Here is a 24,260-nt window from a genome sequence, read left to right on the forward strand (position 1 = left end):
GGTTTTAAGGCTCTATCTCTCATAGTTTTCGAGATAATCGCGAAAAACGAAAATGCAAAAAAAAATTAATTTAGTTCGTCTTGTATAGGGTGTAGGAAGTGGAAAAACGCAATTCTTACGTGATTCACGCAATGGTGCGAATAGTCACGGCCTAAAAATTGATGCTTTGAAAAGATGACCACTTTTCCACATCGAATTGGTCTACATCCATTTGAGGGAGTCCTCTATTCAAAAGTGCCAGTTATATGTAGTGCATGGGAAACGCGTGCGTATGGGTACGGATCAGTTTTGTTGAAAAACTTTTTTCTATCGTGTATGCAATTATACGTTTTATCTGTTGTAATAATGATGTCCTCCAAATATCGCTTTTCTTTGGAGCTTTATTTTTTCACGAATTTATATACAAACTCACTGTTTATTGATTCGAAATGATTTGAGAGGGTGGTTTTGCACCCTCAGAAGCTTTTGATTTGGTGTGTAGATGCGCCGGTGGTAGAGAGCCAGCCCGAAGGATACCTTAGCTTTCAGTATACAGAACATACTCACGGTTCGCCGCGTCGAATTAAGGAGGGGTGAATGGGGCAGAAGGGTATGGAAACCGGAGAGGAAACAGAGAGGGGGAGGACTCGATCGTGAGTAAACCACTACAACACTAGGATTGCCACACAAATAAAACCATATGACGTGTTTTCTATGTCACCATATACGAATCAATGCTTTTCCACTATACAATATTTCTCAACACCTTTTATCTCCATCTTTTTTTTTTCTCGTTCACGCGTCTACTATCTTTGCGCTGATATAGAAAGATGCAAAGTTAATTGATTACCATCAGTAGCTGACAGAGGGGAAAAAACAATGAATTAATAATTGCTGGGCCGGAGGAGTCTTTGTTGAATGGCGATCTTGACCTGTTTATCGCGTTATCGGATGTGGGGAAAATATGTATGGTGACAAATTAATTAGTCCCTACTGGTCGTCAGACCAACGTCAGCCATTTACTATATGGTATTTTCTCCTTGACATGGTATGATTTGTGGTGTTGGGGGATTTTTAAAATTATTATTAAAATTCAATTAATGCTAGATAATGAATAAAGTGATAATAGTTTTTCCACTTACCTTTGCACTCATTAGCGTCTCTGGCGGTGGCTCTAGCCCAGGGCCTATCAAAATGGAAGGGTTTACATCTCTCGCAATCTCGGCCAGCGGTATTGTGCTTACACTCACAGGCCAACTCTCCGTCCTTGCCCTGAGAGCATTTAGATGCATGTCCATTACACTTGCATCTACCACCAACAGCAAAATCAGAGACAGCATAATGATGAGCCATAGTGGTTGGACTGTTGGCTGTTATGAGAGTGGTAGGTGTGACTTCGGGATGAAAATTTCTCTCTTGTACGTCGAGAGCATCGTTGCTGACCATTTCCTGAGGGGCAAGTACCTGATGCACAGACGGAAGTACCGTCACTAGGGGATCCAAATGCAGAAGATTAATCTTGTTCTTCATTTTCTCCTCACGCTCTCTCTCTCTCTTGGTTAATTCCTCAATTCCAAGATTCTCATTGGAGATGTCTGGTTGAGGCATGTGGAGACGGTTAAAAACAACCCTGATGTCAGTTGCTGTTACCCAATCCTGAAGAACCGGCGAGTTGTCGAAATCAGCTGCCGATGGCCTTCCCTCGAGCGTACTGAAGGCTATTCGTCCGATAGGACCTGGGCCCTCTCCTCCACCACTGAATCTGTGACTATCTGTGCATCTTGCTTCTTGCTCGTTGGCCTTGGTTATTGTCGCACGATTTGCTCGCCCATAGACCCGCCTGCATTGTGAAGAGTAGAATTGAAATGGCTGCCAGGTTTTGCCGTAATCCATCGATTTATAGATTGCTATTGAGTCGGGTTTGGCGGCTTTCGGGCAAAATTGAAGACTGACGTATGTCAGTTCATACTTTTTACCCAGAGACAGTGTCAATGTAACATTGTCTGGTGGTGCATTGAAACTCTGAGAGGATACCAAAGGCTCTGATCGCCAGCAGGTAACATTGTTGGGATTGTTGAGATCTGTTAAATGACTCGGGGGAAATCTTTTTCTTGGCGTACTATCATCGCAAACATGACACTGACCCAGTCCGCTTATGCCAGATGTTTGTTCGACAACATCGCAATAGCGTGTTGGCCCCCCTACACCGCACGTGGAGGATGTCTCTACCGTTGCTCCAAACGCAGCATTCACAAAGTCCGGAATGCACCGACGTGGACGATCCTCATCATAACACGGATCTGAAGGTATTTGTTGACTCGAAAACATTTTAGCATAAATCTCGCTACCACCTGCCGCCGTTTTTATCCAAACAATCAGAAATAGTGCCAGGTGCCAATACATCTTTCTATCAACATTTGAGGGCATTTTAACTGTTGAATTTTTTTTCTCTCTTTTTGGGAAAAAATTCCAATGCTTTCCTTCTCTTTATATTTTTCTTTTATTCTGCCATCGAATCGAGTATTTTCGGAGATCACATTATTATAAATAGAAAAAAAGATTCACTCAAATTTTTGGCTATTCTGCACTCTTTCGTCACTGACACTTTTTGCAGAGGCTTTATTCTATTATTTTTGTTTACTTTTTTTTTTACATAATTGATTTGAATTGGTCGTTCATTTCGTTGACTTATCGACAAAATATAAAACTTGCCCAATTGGTAAATCGATATTATAATACGCAACACTCCTATCGTAGTGACGGACTGCCACTAACTGAGCGGCGGTCACGGTGCACGTCCAAGTCAAAGTCCCTCCCTGAAAGCTCGACTCCCCTACCGTCCGTAACACGAGCGCCAATCCGGAGACTGTAGGGAGTTGAGTTGCGTTTCCCCTTCCCCCTGTTGTTGGTTCGGTACACACGCATTTTAGTTTAGTCGGAAAGATCATCACGAGGGATGCTGCGCGCCAACGCGCACTTTTGAGATGTTTAACTATGAGAATGATGATTTTTTTTCAAATAATTATTCTTTTTTTTTCTCTTTTAAATGTTGAGAAAATAAATCATTCCCCTTTACATAAATTGATTAATCCTTTCCTCCATATTATAATTAAGTATTCAAAGTATATTTTGCAAATTATCCAAGATAATTGGCGATTTGCTAAGTAACCGCCCATAATCGACACGCAAAGAACCGGCACTTGATTGTATATAGAGTTAAAAAGCCGGTGGTGGAGCTGAGATAGTGGTCGTTTGGGTTTCAGAAACAAAGCAACAGGGAGAAGTTTAAACTGGTGAATCTTTCACAAACCGTGTTATTGCGAGGCGCCTCGTTTCTCTTAGAATTGGCAGGCGGGTATGAGGGGACAAAAGAGCCGAGTGGAAGGACTGGGATATAGGGAGAAGGAGAAAAAAGGAAATGTGAAGGTTCAAATTACCTGGGACCCATATACAGAAAATGTCTCAAGACTGAGGAAATAATAGTCATTTTAAGGGGGGGGATAACTAAACTAGCTCAATAATACTGAGGAATATTATACTTGATATATCGAGAGAAACTGATTTCAGCGGTTCCACCCAAGTCTCCTTGAGACACGGGGGATAATGACAATGACTTCCGGAGTAAAAAAACATATACATATATCTAGGCACATTTTGTTATTCATTGGTCGGATGAATTTGTGTAATCTGCAGGTATCAGCTTGAGGCACGGGTTTGGGGCGTGATAGTGCGCCTGACGCTTGGATTAAGCATTACCTTCGAAGCTCTCAGCATTACAAACTTTTGAAAGCGTCGATCAAAGGCTTGACCGACCGCCTTTCAACTAAATCACATTTCTCCCCTTGCTCTGCCTTTCAACTGCTCCAATAACGCATTTTCTACACTTCCGGCAAATAAATCCAACACTGGATTTCATCAAATTATTTATTAAACTTTTTTTTCTTGTTTTTCTTATGTCTATTTCACAATATTACAGGGCATTGGAAAAATTTGTGAGTGATTCTATTCGAATATTCGGGCATTCCATTTGATGATTATTGATTTTGAGTGGAGATTTTCTCATATTCCAAGCCTTTGTAACATTTCATAAACTAACATACTTGAAATGACTAATTAATCGAAAATTGAACAATGGGATGTTACCAAATATGATAATGAACTTTATATTTCACACACAAATTTTCCTTTGCGCACGGCAATAATTTTGCCTTCTCTAGTCCTACATGCGGTACTAATTTCGAATTTGCCTCACATGTCAATCGCTCCCAGTCCCTACGAAGGTTGCATAATTTTTAATCGTAGATATATATTGTTGTGTGTCAAATACATGATATAGTAACGTAGTGACACACAGGGATAGCCCATTCCATTCCTATTTACAATATTATGCTTGATACCCATAGCGATAAACATCCGTAATAACATAACGACTGATGGGGAAATAAATGCAAATGAATCCTCTTTGATAATGATTCTCGTGCTTGTTTTCATAAATAGCATTGGTTGGAGTCTCTCAATATGAGTATTGCATATCGCTTGGGTCCTGTATCCAACACATACGAAAAAAAATATGGGGAAATGTTATCATCCAACAGTTTCTCTGTTTACCTTTATTTCAATCAAATGATGTAAATATATGTTGCTATGTGTAATACATAGTCGTCTCCGTAGATGCAGTGTAGAAATGATCTCTCTTGTATGAGTATGTTATTCTTTTTCACCCCATTTGTTCGGTTTGCCCAATTTTAAAAATTCATGACATTGTAGGTGTATGATTTTCACTCATTTCTCTTTAATTGGCACTTGGATATTTTCAACATGTTGTCCGAATTGTGACAGCGCAATAAAGCAGATCGCGTCTTGGGCAGTCATATGAAAGTTTCTCCGGTGGAGGGGACTGATTTTTTTTTTTTTTTTATAATTTCGAATTCGCCAAGTATTCAGGAGTAGAATAACAAGTTGAGCTAATGGGAGTTAAACATCTTCCTTTTTTTTGCACGAAACGATTGAATTATGGAGTGTGATGGAAGGAAGGCATGGGTAATTATAGTCTTCTATAATCCACAATTATATGCTGAATGATATAATATTCAAAACAAGTCTCCGTCACTCCATTATGCCACATGTTGTCCGACAGTTGGAAATTTAGATGGAGTATGCACCTTCTTCTTCTTCTTCTGCTCTCGTGAATGACGCTAAATGGAACTCGAGAATAAGTATTCATCGATATCATTTATTCATTAAACATTTGTACAATACATTTATTGGAATCAATGGAAAAAAATGAAATTTTATTGTTGGAGAAATATAAATATGAATAATAAATAAAAGACATTAGATAGTTTTTCAATTCTCTTCTCCTGTTTACTCACTAAATTTCGTCAGCATTGTTTTTCTTTTCAAAGATGAATAACGTGAATAATTGTACATTACACAATGATACAACTTGGATGGATTTTTAATCAACTTAGAAAATAATGATGCTATAAATTAATAAATTAATATAATGTAAAAATCGTGATAAGATGCTTCCAAAAGAAATTTACTTTTTCATTAAAAAGAATGTTTTGGTATTTGTGAATGAGGAGATTGACCAACGATCATCTGCAATTTTTTTCACTCAGTTTCATTCCCTTAAGGTAGTTTTTTAAAATTTTCATTAAAATTTTCTCCATTCATTTTCGCACACATCTCCAGAGAAAAAAACTTAGCATCTAAAGTTCATATATTAGATAACCAATCATAATGGCAATATATTAATTTAAATAATATAAATTTTTCAACAAATGAACACCCACTTAATAAAAAAAAAGTATATATGAATAGATCTATTTCGAAACATGTGTATATATGTATATATAAAAAAAAGTTTAATTTTCTATTTTTCTCCATCGTGCGAGAAAGGATACGTAGAAAATACGTAATTTTTCTGTCGAAAAAAAAAAGTATAAAATATGACGCAGGGGTTATAGCAATTTTCAGCGCATTTGAATGAAATTTCAAAGTCGAATGAAATCAGGACTCTAGGTTAAATTATGTATTCTTTCTCTAGTTTTTGGGAAATACATCTCAGATAACGAGATGGTGAGGAAGCAAAATGCTGCCACTGTTATCATTCATTACCTTTTGAGTGCTAAGATAACTTCATTTTTATGCTAATAGAAGAGACCTTGTCTCCAATTGCTTTCAACCATAATCCACATATTAATAATTCACCCTCACTCATTAAAAACGCGATTCCATAGCTCCTCATCACCATTCTATGATAAAATATAGCGCTTTTGGAAAAAACAAAAGAATTCTAGAAGATGAACGAAAAATGTAGATATTGCTACTATTGGTATAAAAATCGATTATTTCCACACCACTAGAAAATGAAATTGAGTTGGCGCAAATATTATCTTCAACAACCATTACCTATTCCTATTGATGATCGAGTACGATGGAGGCCTGAGAGACGAATTTTCACCAAAAATTAATCATAAAATGGGCAAACAAAATATTGAAAGATGCAATTTTTAAAATTTGTTTCTCGTTGCGCAATATTTAATTGTAGAGGAAAAATGAATGTTTATCACACATCAAGTATGCCCAGTGCCTATGCCATGATTGAAAATCTATTCGTGTCAATTTTTTTTTAAATGGTATCATCACTTTTTCAATACTAAAATGGTCAAGTTTCAATTTTTGAATTTTATTTCTTATTGTTCTTCCTTTTCCTTCATTTTTTTGGATTCTCATCAACTATCAAATTTTCTCTTCAAACAGGAAAGATTCTATTGTCACTTTGTTGAAGAACAAGTTCTTTTTCAACTCTTTTTTTTTTTTTTTCATTTAGTTTCTACTGTTTTTACCTACTATGCAAAAAATATGAGTTATCTCTTCTATAAAATATAAATTCGGCTGAAAAAGTAGGTTCAACATTATTTGATTATTCATTCATTTCGAGTTATTTCCATTCAATTGGTTTTTCATGGTCAAGAAAAATGTTTTTCAATCATACTCGTTCTCATTCTCTTCTATAAAATTTGAAGAGAAAATTTTTCAGTTATCATCCAACACTTGTATCTTATTTCCCTCTGATTTTTGTCATTTTCATTTTTTGTGCTCATCTTCCTCATTGATTCCCATTCTCAGCCTAAGTTAAACAGTGTCAAGTCATCCAGGATTTTTGACGAGTTTTTTTCCACGATAGTCGTAAACTCGTCGACAAAAGAGTACCATGTCTGAGGGAACTGGAATTGGGGGCTGTCGGGATTTTCGGGGATATCGATGGTCCCCTGGAGGTACTATGAGACCCGGAGACTCTAAGCCTTCCTCCATTCTCCGTAAATCCTTGCGATATCTAAAACAAGATGAAAAACAAAAAAAAAAACGAGGAAATTATTATTATTATCGACTATTGATTATAAGATTTTTATTAAATAATTGACGTACCGACAATACTCGTTGAATGTAAGAATATAACATTTATCCTCTATACAAGCAACACTGTTGGCATCGCGATGACGGGAAGCAAATACCTCGTCCTCAGTGTCGTAATCTGTCCGACCCTGTTCAGTATGTTCTGGCCGATAGTACCAAAGTAATGAGAACATCATTTCTCCTGGGAACAAAGATAGCAACGGTAAATATATATATTTGCATCATCTTGATTGAAATAAGATGAAAATACAACTCTTACCATCATCAGGATTTTCCCAAAGTGCTGCAATTTTTGCAACAAATGGTAAGTCAGCCTTCCGTGGACCACTCTTCAAGAGTACGCAATCTCTTGGTCGTAACACGTCACCGCTTACGTGTTTCATCGCTGCGTAACATCTTCGCATTGCTGATTCCTCATTCTGTAATTCAAAATTGTGCGCTGAATTAGTGGCTACTAATTTCTCCAATTGGCTGTAACTTTCTGTTTTCTTGTAATTTCAATAAATTATTAGAAAAAAAAAAAAAAACTCACTGTTAAATAAACTTTGGCCTCGTACGACTCTCCATCCCAGCTCCATCCATTACTCCACTTGGGTTTAAGAAATGGCCTCCTAACGAGAATACTATTCTCACTAGCAACAATATTCTCTTCAGTCTTGCCTAATTTCTTGCAGCTTCCTGCTTTTTTTGTACTTTTATTATAACTATTATTATTATTATTATTATTATTATTATTAATATTATTATTATTCTTCCTCTTCTTGGGTAAGGCAGTTACATTTTTCTTAATATCCTCACACATTTCATCGACTTTTTTACATTCATTCCCTTTGCTGAGTTGATGAATTTTATTATTAATTTTGCCAATTTTACTCTTATTCTCCAAATTCTTGGTTTTAACATCTTTAATCTTTGATTCAATTTTATTATTCTTCATATCCTTTGTGGACTTTATCTCAGTCTTGAGGCTAATTTCATCATTGACAACAGCCTTGACTATTGCCTTGGGAACTTTTTTTATCATCGACAGAATGTTGACCGTTTTTCTCTTGGTCGCTCCTCCCCCAGTTTCCTTACTCTTCACTTTAAGATTCTTCTTATTGGCCATCTGAAGGCTCTGTTGAATGACATTATCAATGGTCTCCATAATGGAACTCTCGCTAGCAGCCTTTTTCAAACAATTTAGAGTAGCATTTTGTTTTCCCTTAATCTTTTTGCTGTTTGTCTCTAACGGATTAATCTCTTCAGCTTTTCTCTTCACTTGATTGTTCTTCTTTTTCACTGTAACTTTGACGTTAACATATCTATCATTCATAGGATTGAGGAGTTTGTCTTGTTGTTGATTATCTCTTGTTGATCCCACTGAGAGTGTTCTCTTATCCACTTTTTTATTTTTCGAACTATCAGATAAACTGTCTAATGACAATTTTCTCTTGGTCAATTTCTGGCACTTTGATTCTTGAGTAATAATCTTCCTCTCCGCCGCCGCCGCCGCCGCCTCATCGCCAACTGATTCATTAACAACAGTCGCCTCATAATCCGGCTTTTCCCATTTGTCATTCTCAACTCCAACACGATCAGTAATTTCCTCTTTAACACAATTTTCATCTAGTTTATCGTCAATCAGGAGAATTCCCGAGTCTTTATCAATTTCAAGTATTGCTATTTGTCCCTCTTTAATACACTGTTCGCACTTAATGATATCACATTTGTAATCATTCTCACATTCAACATTACAGTTTGCTGTACAAGATAAATTTTTGTTTACACCAACACTACAGGACTCACACTTAACATTGTTGTTTTCAAGTTTGACGCCGTGAAGATTCTCTGATAAATTAGTTGTTTGCAATGTAACTTCTTCAGATGGTAATAATTTTTCCTTTTTCACCACTTCAAAAGTGCAAGTACAAACACGTTTTTGACACAAGCATCTCTGATAATTTTTATCCTCTTTTCCTTCCTCCTTTTTATCTTTATCCTCTTTGTTGCATTCATCGTGATGTTGAATTTTCAAATTTTTTGAAATAGAATTTGATTGGTTTTGATTTAGGTTGCGATGCGTGTTTAGTTGGACACGATCTGTATCCCATGCATTGGCGCCGTGTGGTGGGGCTAAGCCAGCAAGTCCCCTCGCTGGAGATGGTGGACCTACCAATGCACTGGGTGGCAATGACAGACCTGGCCCAGATGCCACTGGCGCCCCCTTACCATTACCAATAAGGGGTCCAGTATCCACGTTTTTTGGACATGATTGCATCGGGCATGGGCAGCCCTGAAATGTTGGGTGCTCAACTATCGGACGACCTTGGGCATGAAGGTATGCAGGATTGGGGGGAGGAGGAGGAGGTGGTGGTGGAGGAGGATAGGCGCTGTAGTATGGAGGCATCGGATAGTCGCCTGGAGGAGGCAAAGGTGGGGGTTGATACTCAACGGCTGAAGTTGCTGCTGAACCCCCACCGCCACCACCGCCACCACCTGCAGCACCACCAGAATCAGGGTAGCCAAAGTATTGCCTGAAATATCAACATCAACATCAACATCAAGTGTCTGTTGGAAATTGTATTCATCAATTACAATTAATTACCTTCTATATGCTGGCGCGTACTTGTAGTAAGGTGGTGGATGTGAATGCGGATGCGGATATGTCGGTGGATAACAGAGTTCCTGGTACTGCGGAGGTGTGCCGTAATATTGAGGACAGTAGGCACGATAGAATCCACCGGCTGCTGTTTGCCGGCAAAAAAAATAAATAAATAAATAAAAATAACGTCATTATCATATTTATTGTACTATAATAACGGATAAATCGCTGAAAAAGTCATGTATTACCTGTCGTGTTGGCTCCACCAGAAGTAGTTGACGTTGCAATGAGATCGTCCGAGCCTTCTGAATTTTGGGGTGGCGTGGGTGTTGGCTCTGGCGGTGGTGCTTTGACCGGAGGCAACGTGGGAGGATGTTGGATTAGTGGACCAGCCGGCTGATAGTATCCTGGAATATATAATTTACGAGTCAAGTTTGTCATTGAGAATAATCCACAACTGGTAACAACCAACCACCAAAATTTCCCTTAGTCAATGGTTTATATTGAGTGTACTGTATGTGCTACCTGTGTGCTAGTAGAGTATGATGTGTGAAAGGAATGGAATTGGTTTTCTTTTAATATATATTCAAGACCCGAACAGCCTACGTGTGGCCATCAGCTTTTACCTCTCGTTGAATCGCCTTTTTGCAATACAGCCACCATCAACCCTATATTGTTCTCAATATCATAACAAAAAAAAAATTCAAATTTTCAATCAATTTATATGACCAATAGTTGATTCTAATTCCCGATGATATTCAATAAATCGACGGGACTCCTCCCTTTTTCTCTTTCTCTTTTATGCGCTTCCGCTCATCGGGTCAGTGAGGAGAGTGTATGTACTTATTATTACCTTGCAAAGGTGGCACTATACAGTAGCTGGCTCTCGCGCCGATGGAGGAGTCAAAGACCCTCGGGTTTATAAGAGTGTTCGATCGACGCGGACTCATGCACAGGGCTATCATCATATATACATAACCAGAAATAACAGTCAAACACAATGGAAACCGATCATTATGCTTTATAACTTTGAATTCCACCAATTGGACATTTGTATTTTTACCATTGATTGATTTTTTTCCTTTTCATTTGCTAATATGACAGAGAGATTACATGAGAATTAAGATGGAAAGAGATATGCAAGGGTAAAAGTTGATTTTCCGTTGGTTTAGATTTAGCTTCTTCTCGTCGTGTTGCCCCACTTTGGTATATCCGTCGACGATCCCGGTTTGAAACGTGCAGCCCTCGATATGTACTTCCACTTGATCCAAAGTGGAATTTTAAATAAGCTTTAAATATATTAATCAAAGCCGGAAGTTCACCAGAGAGACAATTTAAATTCGCAACAATGTCACGTAAAACTTATGGCTATACGTTGCTACATGTTATGATATATGCAATGATTTGTGAATTTTTAGAGGCAATGGAATTTAATGGGAAAACATATGAAATGGTGGTAGTATTTATAATAATATCTTGTTCTCTGAGGAGGTAAGGAGAATAATGTGGCGACCTGCTTTGCACTATGTATTGGCGTCGGCCGGCAACCGAGTAACCTCAATCATCGTTCAAGATCCGTACATGCCCCGTAATCCCTGTGCCACGTTGAAACGACAATATGGCAACCAATGCTTAATAATATCAGTCTAAAGTCTCATTGAGTGCTTTGTTTTTCAAAAAAGTCAGTCTGGAAAACTCTTACACTGAGAAAAGATGGTAGTTGAGGTGTTCAAAGACTATAAATATAAACTCTATTTTGAGCAAGAGGGAGAGAGAAAATACGCAAGGTCAAGGCACATTACAACTGATACTGATTTGTCTTTACTAACGACAAGTTGATGAGAGAATAGTCATGTTCGTGTGTCGACACAAATATGGTCGAATAACAATTTACTTATTTTTATGAAAATGATTTTGGTTATTATTTGTAAGATTAATATCCTCAGTGTTAGGTAGGCACAAGTACCAGAGAGACCAGTGTCAATTGAAATGGTGGGGTTCTCAAGTTTCTCGTTTGTGTGTTTCTCTTCTACTTTCTCTATAGTGAAATGCCAACTGGGTAGGTGCTATTTGAGAAATTACCAATGTGTACATACAAAGACTACACAGTCTATAAGGGGAATGCAATTTATCCAGGCTTTAGGACTCTCCTCCACCTATCTCCCACCTCACCTCATCGACCAATTAATCGCCCGATCTAGCCTCCGGTCTCTTTTTCCTCTATCTCTCGCTCTCTCCCTCTCTCTCTCTCTCTCTCTATCGCAAGTAATTTGCACACAAGGTTGAATAAACGCCCGGAAATCTTCATTTTCCTAGGCCAGGATTGGTAAATTCCATATATAATAATGATGCTGCTGCAGAAACTAAGTAACTTTCAAGCGAGTTGACAATCAAATACACTGAGTATCAATAGCCAATTGTTTTTTTCTATTCAAGAAATCGCTTTTTTTTCTACTTAGTGAAGGGGGGCTTGCTAAAAGGTGCATGAAAATCGGTTTCAGAACAGTTGACTTTATTAATTACTATTACTCTTATTTATTTAACGAATGAAAACTTTTTCTTTCCCTGAGCAATTTTAAATTCTCAGTTAAATAGTTGCTTAACATTTGACATAATGAAATTTTACCTCTCAGTAAATAAGCCGCCAGCATCATGTCCTTGAGCTGCGGTAGATAGATTCCATTGAGTAGACCATGGTTGGCGTAGTCAATATTTGAATTTGGTACGTAACTCAAGCCAAAATGGTTCAACTGCTGAAGGGAGGACAAATGACATGGATCACTCAAGCCATGTTCACGAGTTATCTCACTTTCACCAAGTAATTCACATATTTTGCAACGGCTCTTTGTCATTTTTTTGGCATCTCCCACTTGTACTTCACACGATACCATCACAATGAAAATTATTATCACTTTCGATGCAGATCAAATTTTGTTATTTTTCTTCAATTTCACGATTAGATAACTCTAAATTCTGCGGCTTCTCAATCACTTATCTGAATAGGGAAGAAAGCAGATGTTCCAAAACAAACGTTAGGTTTATATTGGCATAATTGAATTGTTGCATGTCATTTTTTTTTCTCATAGAACTATGAAATATGGAAATTGAATGGAAAATATTATTTTCTTTCTTTATTGCTTTGAAAAATAATGAAAAATCAATAAACTGATGGCCTATACATTAATTCATTTTCCATGGTCTATTGAAATTACAGAATCCGCTTTTAATATTTTCTATTCAATTTCCATCTTCTAACGATACACAAATTCAAAAATTTATTATTCTTTAAATCTGTTACTATTGAGATCCGAATCCCTTCCCTCCCGCCCACCTTCGCTATAACACTTCATGGAGAGTTGAGGCGCAGTTTGTGTTTAACAGTCATTAATGTTTTCTTCATAGATGCCTGATAGAACCCTATAAATCATTCTCAATCAACATGGAGGTTCCTTCTAGTCATACGAAAGGCTAACTGGCTGAAGGCATTGGAGATTTTCGAATGGACAAGATAATAATACCTCCCTCCGTACTGATCATAGTAACGGTTGGAACTTCATCTGCTAATTGAGATATTCGCAACTCTCTCCCAACTCACATATTATTGATCTTCCACCTTATTTTTGACATTCCCGCGGTAAAAAAAATGAGTGGTCATTCTCTATGCCCAAAATGAATGAACAAAAAGTCAATAAAAAACGAGGAGATTGACGGCAACGAGAGTGGTAAATAAACAAAAAAACGAAAGACGTGTGAGGTGAGAAAGGAGAAAAAAAACAGTGAAGGAGGGACACGGCAAATAGTGGCGCCCAAGACGAGACGTAATAAAGAAAGTCAACGATTCTCTGGTAGCTCTGCAGGAGTCGATCGCTTTCGGGAGGAGTCGTGATTTGAGAGCACGTCGTGTCTAGATCGCTTGAGTACGTGGTTCGGATACTTGAAAATTGCTTTTTCCCTGTATTTTTATTTTTCATCGCTGAACGTTTTTATAGCATCCCTATAATCTAGCCTATACCATGATATACGTATAGGTTTGATGCGTGCATTTACTCATATATAGTACATGGTGAGTATCAAACCTTCACACCGGGACCCGAATAGACCGGAAACGTGACTCATTCGGCATTTTGCAGAGCGTAGGGTGAAGGCTTATCAGTTTTATGATAAAAAAGAAAAAAAAACTTGAGCGCTACCATCTCACCGTATATCCTACTGAATTGACTGGGTTGACGAGAGAGTACTACGACATATATTGCATTTTAACGGAGTTTGATATGAATAAAAAATTAGAATCATCATGAGAAATGTTGCACCGATTACACATTTACTTACTTTCCACCATAAAGAAAATATACCAGTGTTTATTTTTATGAAATAATTTTGAGGAAACCGACAAATGAGATAAAATCAATGCACGTTGTGTATCATTTTCATCATTGTCTCTAGGCAGTTATGGTTTTTAGACTTGAACAGCTCAGTCGAATTATTGTCCAGAGAGACGTGAGATTTTCCACCTGTTGATTCGATACGATAACATTTAGCTTTGAAAATTGTAGACAACTCCATAATGAAAGAGAGAAAAGAGAGAAAGGCCCCTCGGCAAACTCACGCACTGCCTTTACCAATTGATTTAGCGATTCTCTCAATCGATTTCACTCCCTATTATTATTATTATTATTATTATTATTATTAGATTCTGGCCTCGATTGGTATTTCATTGAAAACCCTGATTAAATTTTTCTACAAAAGAACAAAATAAGTAAATTCAGTCGATGTGACTCGGCAAATAAACAGTCAACCTTGAATGAACAAATTTGTATGGCCCAATTGAAACTATTTCCTTAACCCAATGATACACATGGAATGTAGATTCGAAACCTGGCTTGGAAGAAAAGAAAAAAAATACCACATCCCCGGCTCCTCTCACTACAATCCAACAAACTTTTCCCTTCTTGATATTTTTGTCTTGTCCTTTTTTCCACAACTGACACAAGCCAAAATTGTTGAGAAATGAACACACTTGCAGTTTAGAGGATATACTCTCACTTTCAGAATTAACACCTGGAAGCACTGTCCATGCAAATTTAATATTTGAGTTACGTCAAAAGCTCGTGCACGCCATGAGTGAGGAGGAAGGAGAGAAGAGAGACAACGGTTTATCAACGACAGAGTAGAGCGTAGATGTGCAGGATGAAACACACGCGCCAACTACGAAACTTGCGATTCAACTGTGTACCGGGATCCCAATTCCAATGTCCAATCCCAAGACGCTCTGAGTATAGTATAGTAACAACACTACTCTTTCTTCCCCCACTTCTTTCGCCATTTTATGTTATTTAACTGGACTGTATGTATATATACACCGCATATCACTCGCACGAATAACCCACACAAATGTGTCATAGCCTCTTTGATATAATACATATGTATGTACATTTCGAACGAGGGGAAGAAACGAGACGATACGAGTGTCGAACTGGCACTGGCACTCACTACTGACTTTTGACTAGCACTAGTAGTACATGCGCTGACTAGTGTTGACCAGCCAGTTTGTTCCCCTCTTTTCTTCATTTGTGCTATTGCGCGATGTAGACAACATATACTGCGCCATACACTGCAATCAACATGTCTATTTAGTAAGTTCATTTTTCTTTCTTTCTTTCTTTCCTTCCTTTCTACCTTCTTCTATTTACTCATTTGATTTTTTACATTGCCAACTAGTTTGTCTATTGTAATTTCGATATTGTCTGAGTACTGTGTGATGTGATTTTATTAAATGGAAAAATCAACTAGAGAGGGCCGGCTACATGCGAGAAAAGTCGTGTCATTCGGCCAGGAGCGCAACCGGGCAAGGTCGTGCCGCTATGCGAGACGTCACCAATACACCAACAACGTTATTAGTCCCAGGCGACTGCATAGAGTATGACACCTGTATGTGTCTGTACTTATTTGTGCGTCTACTTCGGACAGTACTACGTGCTCTTCTCTATCCCAACATCATTATACTTATAACAGTTGCAAGTTTAGAGTAATGATGAGGATTGGAGTTTCATGTTTTTTTCTTGCTTCAGGGATTCATGTGGAGCATATTCCATGTGATGAGAATTGAAATTTATAGCTAGATTAATGACAAAAATGAAGTACCAGTAAATCCCATGAGGGCTATATGGGCCAAGAACATTGTCTCGAGTATTTCTCAAGGTGAGCCTCATGAACCTTGACCAGAGAGTGAGTATTGTCGGTTTCTCCCTTCAAATCCTGAATATACTTATGAATTTGAGAGAAGAGAACTATCCAATTGCAAGAAAAAAATTATTGAAACGACCTATATGAAAAGGAAAATTATCATAGGTAGGACCGACAGTACGCCTAGAGAAAGTTTTACTTGAAAATTAGAACATGCGCACATGGATCAACAACTACATGAAATCCTATCCTCGCGTGCACCTTTTCCCATTCTACAAAGTAGATCATCTCCCAAACATCGATTCTCCATAATAAACTAGCGAGAATTTTTCTATTGAATAGTGGACGACAGGTACTACGAATAGAGTATAAAGCACCGAAGAAGAATTCACGCAATCAAGGTTGGAAGCTTCCTCTACCGAATCTTGAAAATGTCAAGCGTAAACACCTGAACATTATAAAATCAAACTGGAAATGGGAAGAAAACCATCTGTCACTATTGTCGTGCCTTTGCCGTATTAGTTGGACTGAAATTTCTATACTCTTGAGAAAAAATAATTTTGCGGTTCTTAAGATTACATAAGTTACAGTTTGACTACTATCTGTCTTTTTATTTCTTCTTCGTAAGAATACCTACGTCCCTTTTAATTTCTAATACCTTCCGACATTTCCTCTCCTCAATTTTAGGTGGAGGTAGAAAAAGTCCTCGGATATCCTTTACTTTTTAACTCGAGAGACTAAGAGACTAACAAGCGGAGGCCGGCTGTAGGTCCTAAAGATGTTTTCACGAAGCATCTGCCTATTCCTGCTGCTACACAGCTGCTAAATAACAACCGAAAACCTTTCGCCTTGTATCGCCTTCTTGCGGCGGTCTTACTCTTTTTCTCTTTCTTCCTCTTCTTCTCCTTTTCTTATCCCACCACCATTGGCACATATCCCGATGCCTCCTCATATTTTTTCATTATTTTCGCTAGTTTCCCATATTTTACAAGATATAATTCATATCAAGAATCATAAAATCTTGCAGCTCCATATAATGTCAAACTATTCAACTTATTCAAGTAGTTAGTTCTAGGACTCTTAATAATTCATCTGTAGCTTCATTTAAATCGAGAGAAAAGAATACAAAAAGATCAACTTTCCGTTTAGTAAATACACCAGTCTTGGGATTCTGATGACCTTGGTGAGAAAACGAACACGTGTGAGGCGGCCATATACTCATCGACTAATTCGCAGAAAAAAATAATTGAACAATTTGTATGAACAGATGCTCCCATTATCACTATTTCTTCCTGAAATTCGGGAGAGATTTTTTAGTTTTCTAATCTAGGTCTAGCTCATATGAACGAGAAACGATAGCGCATGAAGAAAAAAAGTTATTGCGAGTTGAATATGAAAAGAACATGGAATGTCTGATCAATAAATCGGATGAGCATTACTAGATTACTTCATGGAGAGTGAGTGACTTCCTCTCAGTCTTAACGTTTCAGCTACTTGGTACTGTAGCTATACGAACGTTTTCACTTATCTGATTATGAGATAGCACACGCTGAGCTGCTGGTGTTCACCAGTCCACACTACAGTGTGGAAACTCGGCAAAACAAAGAGAAATAGTAGAGGAGAAAATGGACGAATGTGTTGACTTATATCGCTTACTCTTGGGAATTATGATGGATTAAATAGATATTAATTTGTCATTTGTTGCTTCAACTTCTTAACTTCATAACTTTTCTTATATTTCTATTGTAATATGGAATCATAGACGTGTGTGATTCAAGAGAAACATGTGATGCAATAGAGATTTCGCTTACGAAAATAATTAGCAAAAAGGAATGGATGAAGATGAAAACTTAGATAGACCGTCCGCCTTCTTACATTTGATGATTTCCTAATGGGTAAAAAGAGGAAAAAGTTGTCCAGTCACTACTATCTTATTCAAAACAACGTATCAGATCAGACAAATCTTTTCAAACTTGGTAGTAGTGGAAAAAAAAAAAACTCGTGAGACGAGACGGCGAGAGACGCTCGGTTTACAAACCTTTCTGTGGCATCACACACAGTGAGACGTAGTACAACAGCAATAGGGGGGACATGTCAGCGGTTCTCAACTGAATATACTGCATTAAAGTGCGCACATTCGCCATTATAGAATATCACAACTTTTACCAATATGGCATAGAAAGTCATAAAAATCTTACGGGATTTTCATATGCAATGATCTGCCGATTCTAATGCAGAAAAGTCTATTCATCTAATTTGTCGAGTTAGTAATAAAGATGTAGACAAGTTGAGAAATTTTTTAATTTTCAATGTTTTTATTTCTCGCTAATTCTATTTCAATGGATATTTGGATGATTCAGAATTTGACCATGCTCACCGGTGTTATATGGTTACGCTGAAAAAGATCGATATGGAAGGCCGTCAAGTGACCGTTACCGCACGTGGCAAATCCATGAAAATTTTTAAGGCGTATATAACAGTTATGCAGAATAATCTCGTACGGATGAAAAAGAAATGACGAAATTTTTGCATACTAAATCAACAAGGAGACAATGGAATAATTATTGTGCGCAGTGAGACGCATGCCAAAACAAGTCTATTGGCAGTAAAATTGAATATCCTCATCCCCCTGATGAGACATTGACTCAGAAAGTACAGATATTTGGACGTCAGTCAATATTCAATAGAATTTTGATCCATCGCTATAGAAATATAGTTCCAAATCGTCCTTCAATCGAATCTTTCCTCTCCTTCAACTAAAACTTTTTGAACATTATTGTTGATCATTATTCAATAGCTGTTGTATATCATTTTCCCGAGACTCAGTCTATATCAATTTATGGAAAATCGATTGGACGATATTGTTAAATTATTAAAACATCACCAGACAAATTGAGGTATGTGTTGAAGATTGTCCGTTATTTCGTCCATTTTTGAGTCTTCATGTTTACACACAAGCATCAACCTCCTCTGGGCAAGTGAGAGAGATAGGGCATCGTATGACGTCAATAATCACTACGACATGCCTAGTTATGCATCCTGCTGATATGTACTTTGTAAAAAGTTTGACGTGTTGGGATAGCGTAATATATTTTGGAAATGCTTGTTGGAGGAAACGAAGGAAGTCACGCCAACTTTTGACTTGTTCACCTCTTAGATGGATTAAACAAATATCAATGGTGGAATATGAAAAACTAAATACACGACAAAACGCAAATAATTGTAAAGTTCATCACTTAATTCCGTATTTAAAATGAAATAATAATTATTGTGACTGAATATAGAATGTCAACTCATTAATGTTAAAAAAAAAACAAACAAAAAACAGAACCGGTGAATTGGTTGAAATGGTGCGCGCGGGTGCAACACTAGTTGAAGCCAAACACGATCCTTGTTGATTAAACAGTTTACTTGGCAGTACTTTACCATTATCTCACTCAATTGTACTATTTTTATTGAGTTTGATTATTCACTGATTTACTTGATACTCGGAGGTGATAAACAATAGTTCTTGGTATCTTTCACATTAGACTTGAGGAGGAAAACTAGCGCGACTAGACCATCAACATCAACCGTCGTTCTACAGTGTGTGGTGATGATGGCTCGACTGCGTAGTTTGAGCCAGCACGTCGCGGTTTACATAAAGAAGAGGGAGGGGGGAAAGGCGAATGGTATAGCAGTGTACCATCTGTATGTGTGCTGTCTTTCCTTCTACAGATGTATAATGTGCACACACACACGCGTCTGTGTGTACGTTATAGCGTAACAAGTACAGGCGTAGCGTTATTGGGCAAGGGTGTGTGTATATGTGGGTATATTCCTTAGTTTAAATGTGCTCGAATATCCTCTACTATGGGGGATGAATTGACTGTTCTAGTACATCAGGCGGTGGTGGAAGCGTAATAGAGATGGATAGATTCAGATTGGACACTGTTGGAGGGAGTGAGACAAATTTTTCGATGGAAAGGGTGCGCGCGCAGATGACGCAGGGACGTATGTATTGGACTGTGGGAGGGGGGGGAAAAGTGTGTGTGTGTGTGTGTGAGAGAGAGAGAGAGAGAGAGAGAGAGAGAGAGGAATTTTTTTTTTGTAGCAAATTAATCAAATTAGGATGAATGCATGAGCATGGCTAGGTGACCCAGTGTCACGTTTGGCATTTGTAAAATTTGTAATAATGTGAAATTAGCAATATGAAATGATCAACTTACCATGCTGATGGGGAGCACTGAAAGCCGAATGTCTCCGAGGTGACATATCTGCATGATTTGCTTGACTTCCAGGTGGTTGCATTGAGGATAGAGCTCCAAGGGGTGTGTAAGACTTACACGGCTGTTCCACTTTCTAAAATAATGTTAAAGTTGTAATTAAGAATTTATCAATTGTCATTAAATATATGTAATAATTTTTCAATAGGGGCATTATCTCGTATTACTTGTTCATGAAGTTCAGTAGCTACAGCAGTTGCAGCCGTTTGTGTGTGGCTAGTCGAACTGATCCTATATTGCATTCCGGCGATACTGCAGAAACCCTCGTGGTGAGTTGATCGGGTTTGATTAACATAGACACCTGAATTGAGAGGGATCCAGGGTAAATTCAATCAAAATTACCTATCGTATATCATATATATAGAACAATGAAAATCAGCTCACCAGTAATGGTAACATCAGTGTCCTGATTAAGAACAACCACCTTCTTTCCGGTCTTGAGTACATCATCATCATCATCATCATTGTTGACCAGTCGGGATTTTTTCTTATTATCCCTATCCCCTTCATTATCAAGTTGCTTTCGTCTCTTGATAATCTCCACTTCACTGGATTCACTCTCTGTATCCTCCGAACTACTCTGTCTATTTTTCTCATCAGAATATGAAGCTGCTAATATAGCAGATGCATTTAAACTAGCCATTCTCTTACAAACAACCATATCCTTGAGATCCATCACCTCCTCACTCTTTTTTTTCCTCGGTGTATTTTTTTTTCTTCCACGTTTAACGTTTCTTTCATTCCTCTGACTCTGACCAGGCTCATCCTCCGATGATGACGAGGAGGAAGAGGAGCACTCCATCATGTCCCAGTGTTTCCCTCTTAAACCTGGTACATTCCTCAAGTTTCTCTTGGATGTGTTATTGGGGCCTGCTGGTTTCTTATCCTTTTCCTTTCGTGCTAAGGATTCTTCCTTCTCCTCTTTAGTTGGTGTTTTTTTTAATTTGTTGTCTTTCTCGGATTTTGGCTTACAAAAACCACCAAGGTAAACGCCACCTGCTTCATTTTCGTAGAGACAATGAACCTTTGCCAGTGCATTTAACGATGCAACACGGTGGCGTTTCGGCCCACTCCAGAATCCAAATAATCGCATGCGTCTTGCTCGTTCATCGTTTGACGAATTTTCACGACCCTCCTCCTCGTCATCCTTGCTCTTATTTTTTTTCTTCTTCCGTCGTTGGGAAGAATCAACATAGTCGTGATCAGAATCGCTTGAGGAAAGAGGGCTATCACTGCTTGAAGCAGTATTAGCCGTTACTTCAATTTTTAAATTTATTTCTGATGATGAATTATCGGCACTATTTTTCACATTCGATGCCGGTGATTTCGCTATTATCTCGTGCTTCGGTGAAACATTTTCGGCTTTGGTAGAGACTTGATCTTCTTCGTCGAGACATTTTAAAGGGGTTTTCGCTGTTTTTCGGAAAGTCCTTTTACATTTCTGCTTGGACGTTAATTTAGTAGCTAACTTTGAATTTTCTTCTTCATCGTGCTTTTCCGCCATTTCCTCCTTCAAGCCTTCATTAATTGATGACACCTCTTTCAACATTTTTTTACACTCTGACAATTTCTCCAATTCTTTCATATCTAGCCCCCCCTTTTTACCCACTTTCTCTGTTATCTTTCGTAGCTTTTCCTTCTTTATCATGTTTTTGATTTTTCCATTTGTTGGGGCAAGTTTTGCTTTCAATTGTTTTGCTAATTTCACCTTTTGCACACTGTTAATTTTTGATTTTTCCAGAAGACACTTCTTCTTTGGATTAACAATTTCATGGTCTTCCGCAGGGGTAGGGGAGGAATTTTCTTCCTTCATTGACGTTGTTTTGACTAGTTTCATTTTCTTTTGAATCAGCTTCTTGGCTAATGGAGATTTTTTGGCTACAACTGTTTTCTTAGTTGAGGGCTTCTTCTGAGATGGTTTAGAAGCTTTTCTTTCAACAGTTACTTTAGTTTTTTTTATAACCTCCGAGGATTTTTTCTCTAATTTCTTTTCTTTGGTCCAACTATTGGTCTTCATATCTTTAGATTCCTTCTTCTTTTCTTCTTTAATTTTTTTCTTTGCCACTGGAGGAACTTGGATTTTATTATCATCAAGTTTAGATTCATCGGACAATGGAGAATTCAATATTATTGGCTCAGGCTCATTAAGACTTTCCCCCTTGGTCAATCTTTTTTTCTCCTCGGTTTTATCGGCTTTCTTTTTATTATTTTCCACGTGTTGCTTCTCTTCCAATTTTAGATTTTTCCTTTTATCTGATACCAAAGTTGGATCTGAGCAGGGCTCTTCCACCTTGTCCAATATTTTTTCAATTTTTTTCTCTTCGATGCTTTCACATTTCTTATCAATATCCTTGAGTGATTGACTCAATGACTTCTTAGAATCAAGTTTCTCAGATTTTTCTTTCTTCTTGCTATCATCCATTTTCTTCCCCTCCTCAATTAATTTCTTTCTCTCTAATTTCTTTTTGTCCAATTCCAATTTTTTCTTGGGTTCATCAGTTTTCTCAATTCTTTTTAATTTTTTAACATCTTTTTTCGCGTCAATGGATGATTTATCATTTAATGGACGACGTGTGTTGGCGGTAACCGATGGCGACTTTGGCGCCTTTTGCCCAACAAGAGCCTTCTTTTGTGGCTTCATTATACGTACTATAAAGGACTATCGCCCGGAGTTCACATCTTTGATTATAGGTAATATTGTTAATTAGGTAAAAGTTTAATCCTATACAATGAATTACCACTATCTGATTGCCATTGCCAGATTTCAATATCGTTGCCAGAGCCAGCAAAATTGTTTCTGCAAACTGAGAAAAAGATTCTACATTGCGAGAGCAATTTTGAATGATTACTTTATGCTTTGTGAAAAATTTGAAAAATTGCAAGTGAGTTTACTCCATATTCTTAATACACAATACACAATAATCGAAAAAGGTAACGGGAGGGAGAGAGAGCGAGAGAGAGAGAGAGAAAAACATCTTCCTCGAATGGTAATTGGGCTTTTTCAATTCTCTCACTGACTGAAGAAAGCAGAAGAAAAATTCTTCCATAGAAGGCCACAAGTGGCTGATGTGAGTCGGCGCTCCTGATCAATGAATGTAGGTAATATAAAGCTCAAAGCCCTTAAGATTCCCTAAAAACCCTTACCTTTCTTTCTTTCGTTCTTCTATTCACCTCCCTTAATCCATAAAAGAGAATAATAAAAGAGTAAAAACTACCTGCCATATAAGAATAATGAAACTCAAAATAATGATAGTATAGCAGAGATGACAATAATAAACTAAATTTACCTGTAATTTTTTTTTTCCACTTGGTTATTTGCCACCAACAATTCTTGACATTTCACAGACACTCAGAAATTGTGTAATTATATTAGATTATATTAGATTGATTCTCTCCAGCGAGTCTCACAAGTCCAACACCTTTACACACTTGATGAAACAAAAAAATAAAACAAGAATTGGAACCACCACCACGCGGTCATAAATACAGAGAAAATTCAATGAATTTCTTCATTTCCTCCCCCCCCCAATCAATGGGTAATTTTATTAATAATTCAACAATCTAACAGATTTTTGGTAATTGTTAAATCACATACTGATCAAAAGCAAGTCTCATCTCTTGGAACGTCCCTGCCCTTTCGCCGTAGCACTGTCCGCCATTTTCTTGTGTCCGACTACGAAGGACCTCTGTGTTCCGTCAAAATTCTGGGACACACACATTTATACACTATATAGTAAATGAATAGACCGACGACAGGGACGGTCTGTAACCCACTGACTCCCCATATTCTCTCACTTCTGTTTTCTCTGAGGCATACGACACAC

The 24,260-nt window shown here is 37.7% G+C and overlaps 2 protein-coding genes across 4 annotated transcripts in view; both read right to left on the reverse strand.

Moving 5' to 3' along the window:
- The window catches only part of LOC107042234 (netrin-A), a 44,259-nt gene extending 41,521 nt beyond the window's left edge, over window positions 1-2,738 (reverse strand). Inside the window, exon 1 of the mRNA XM_015263177.2 lies at window positions 1,122-2,738. Within this exon, the coding sequence (XP_015118663.1) occupies window positions 1,122-2,406 (1,285 nt within the window). The 5' untranslated portion in view covers window positions 2,407-2,738. The remainder of the gene's footprint in view (window positions 1-1,121) is intronic.
- Window positions 2,739-5,192: 2,454 nt separating this feature from the next.
- Window positions 5,193-24,191, reverse strand: LOC107042233. Of its 3 annotated transcripts, XM_015263175.1 has the most exons (11): window positions 24,032-24,191; window positions 23,724-23,864; window positions 20,821-23,240; window positions 20,604-20,737; window positions 20,380-20,512; window positions 10,237-10,395; window positions 9,992-10,133; window positions 7,937-9,920; window positions 7,664-7,823; window positions 7,417-7,585; window positions 5,193-7,324 (listed from the first exon to the last, which is right to left on the reverse strand). In XM_015263175.1, exons 3-11 carry the CDS (start codon window positions 23,075-23,077, stop codon window positions 7,138-7,140), a joined length of 5,325 nt encoding a protein of 1,774 aa, XP_015118661.1. In that variant the 5' UTR covers window positions 23,078-23,240; window positions 23,724-23,864; window positions 24,032-24,191; the 3' UTR covers window positions 5,193-7,137. The 3 variants fall into 3 exon arrangements, with proteins under 3 accessions (XP_015118661.1, XP_015118660.1, XP_015118662.1); XM_015263174.1 differs by having other exon boundaries at window positions 23,724-24,191; XM_015263176.2 differs by lacking the exons at window positions 23,724-23,864; window positions 24,032-24,191 and having other exon boundaries at window positions 9,992-10,130; window positions 20,821-22,862.
- Window positions 24,192-24,260: the final 69 nt, after the last annotated feature.

Source organism: Diachasma alloeum, unplaced genomic scaffold (genome assembly GCF_001412515.2).
Source record: "Diachasma alloeum isolate Michigan unplaced genomic scaffold, Dall2.0 Dall_scaffold_00430, whole genome shotgun sequence".
Lineage (NCBI taxonomy): Eukaryota > Metazoa > Arthropoda > Insecta > Hymenoptera > Braconidae > Diachasma > Diachasma alloeum.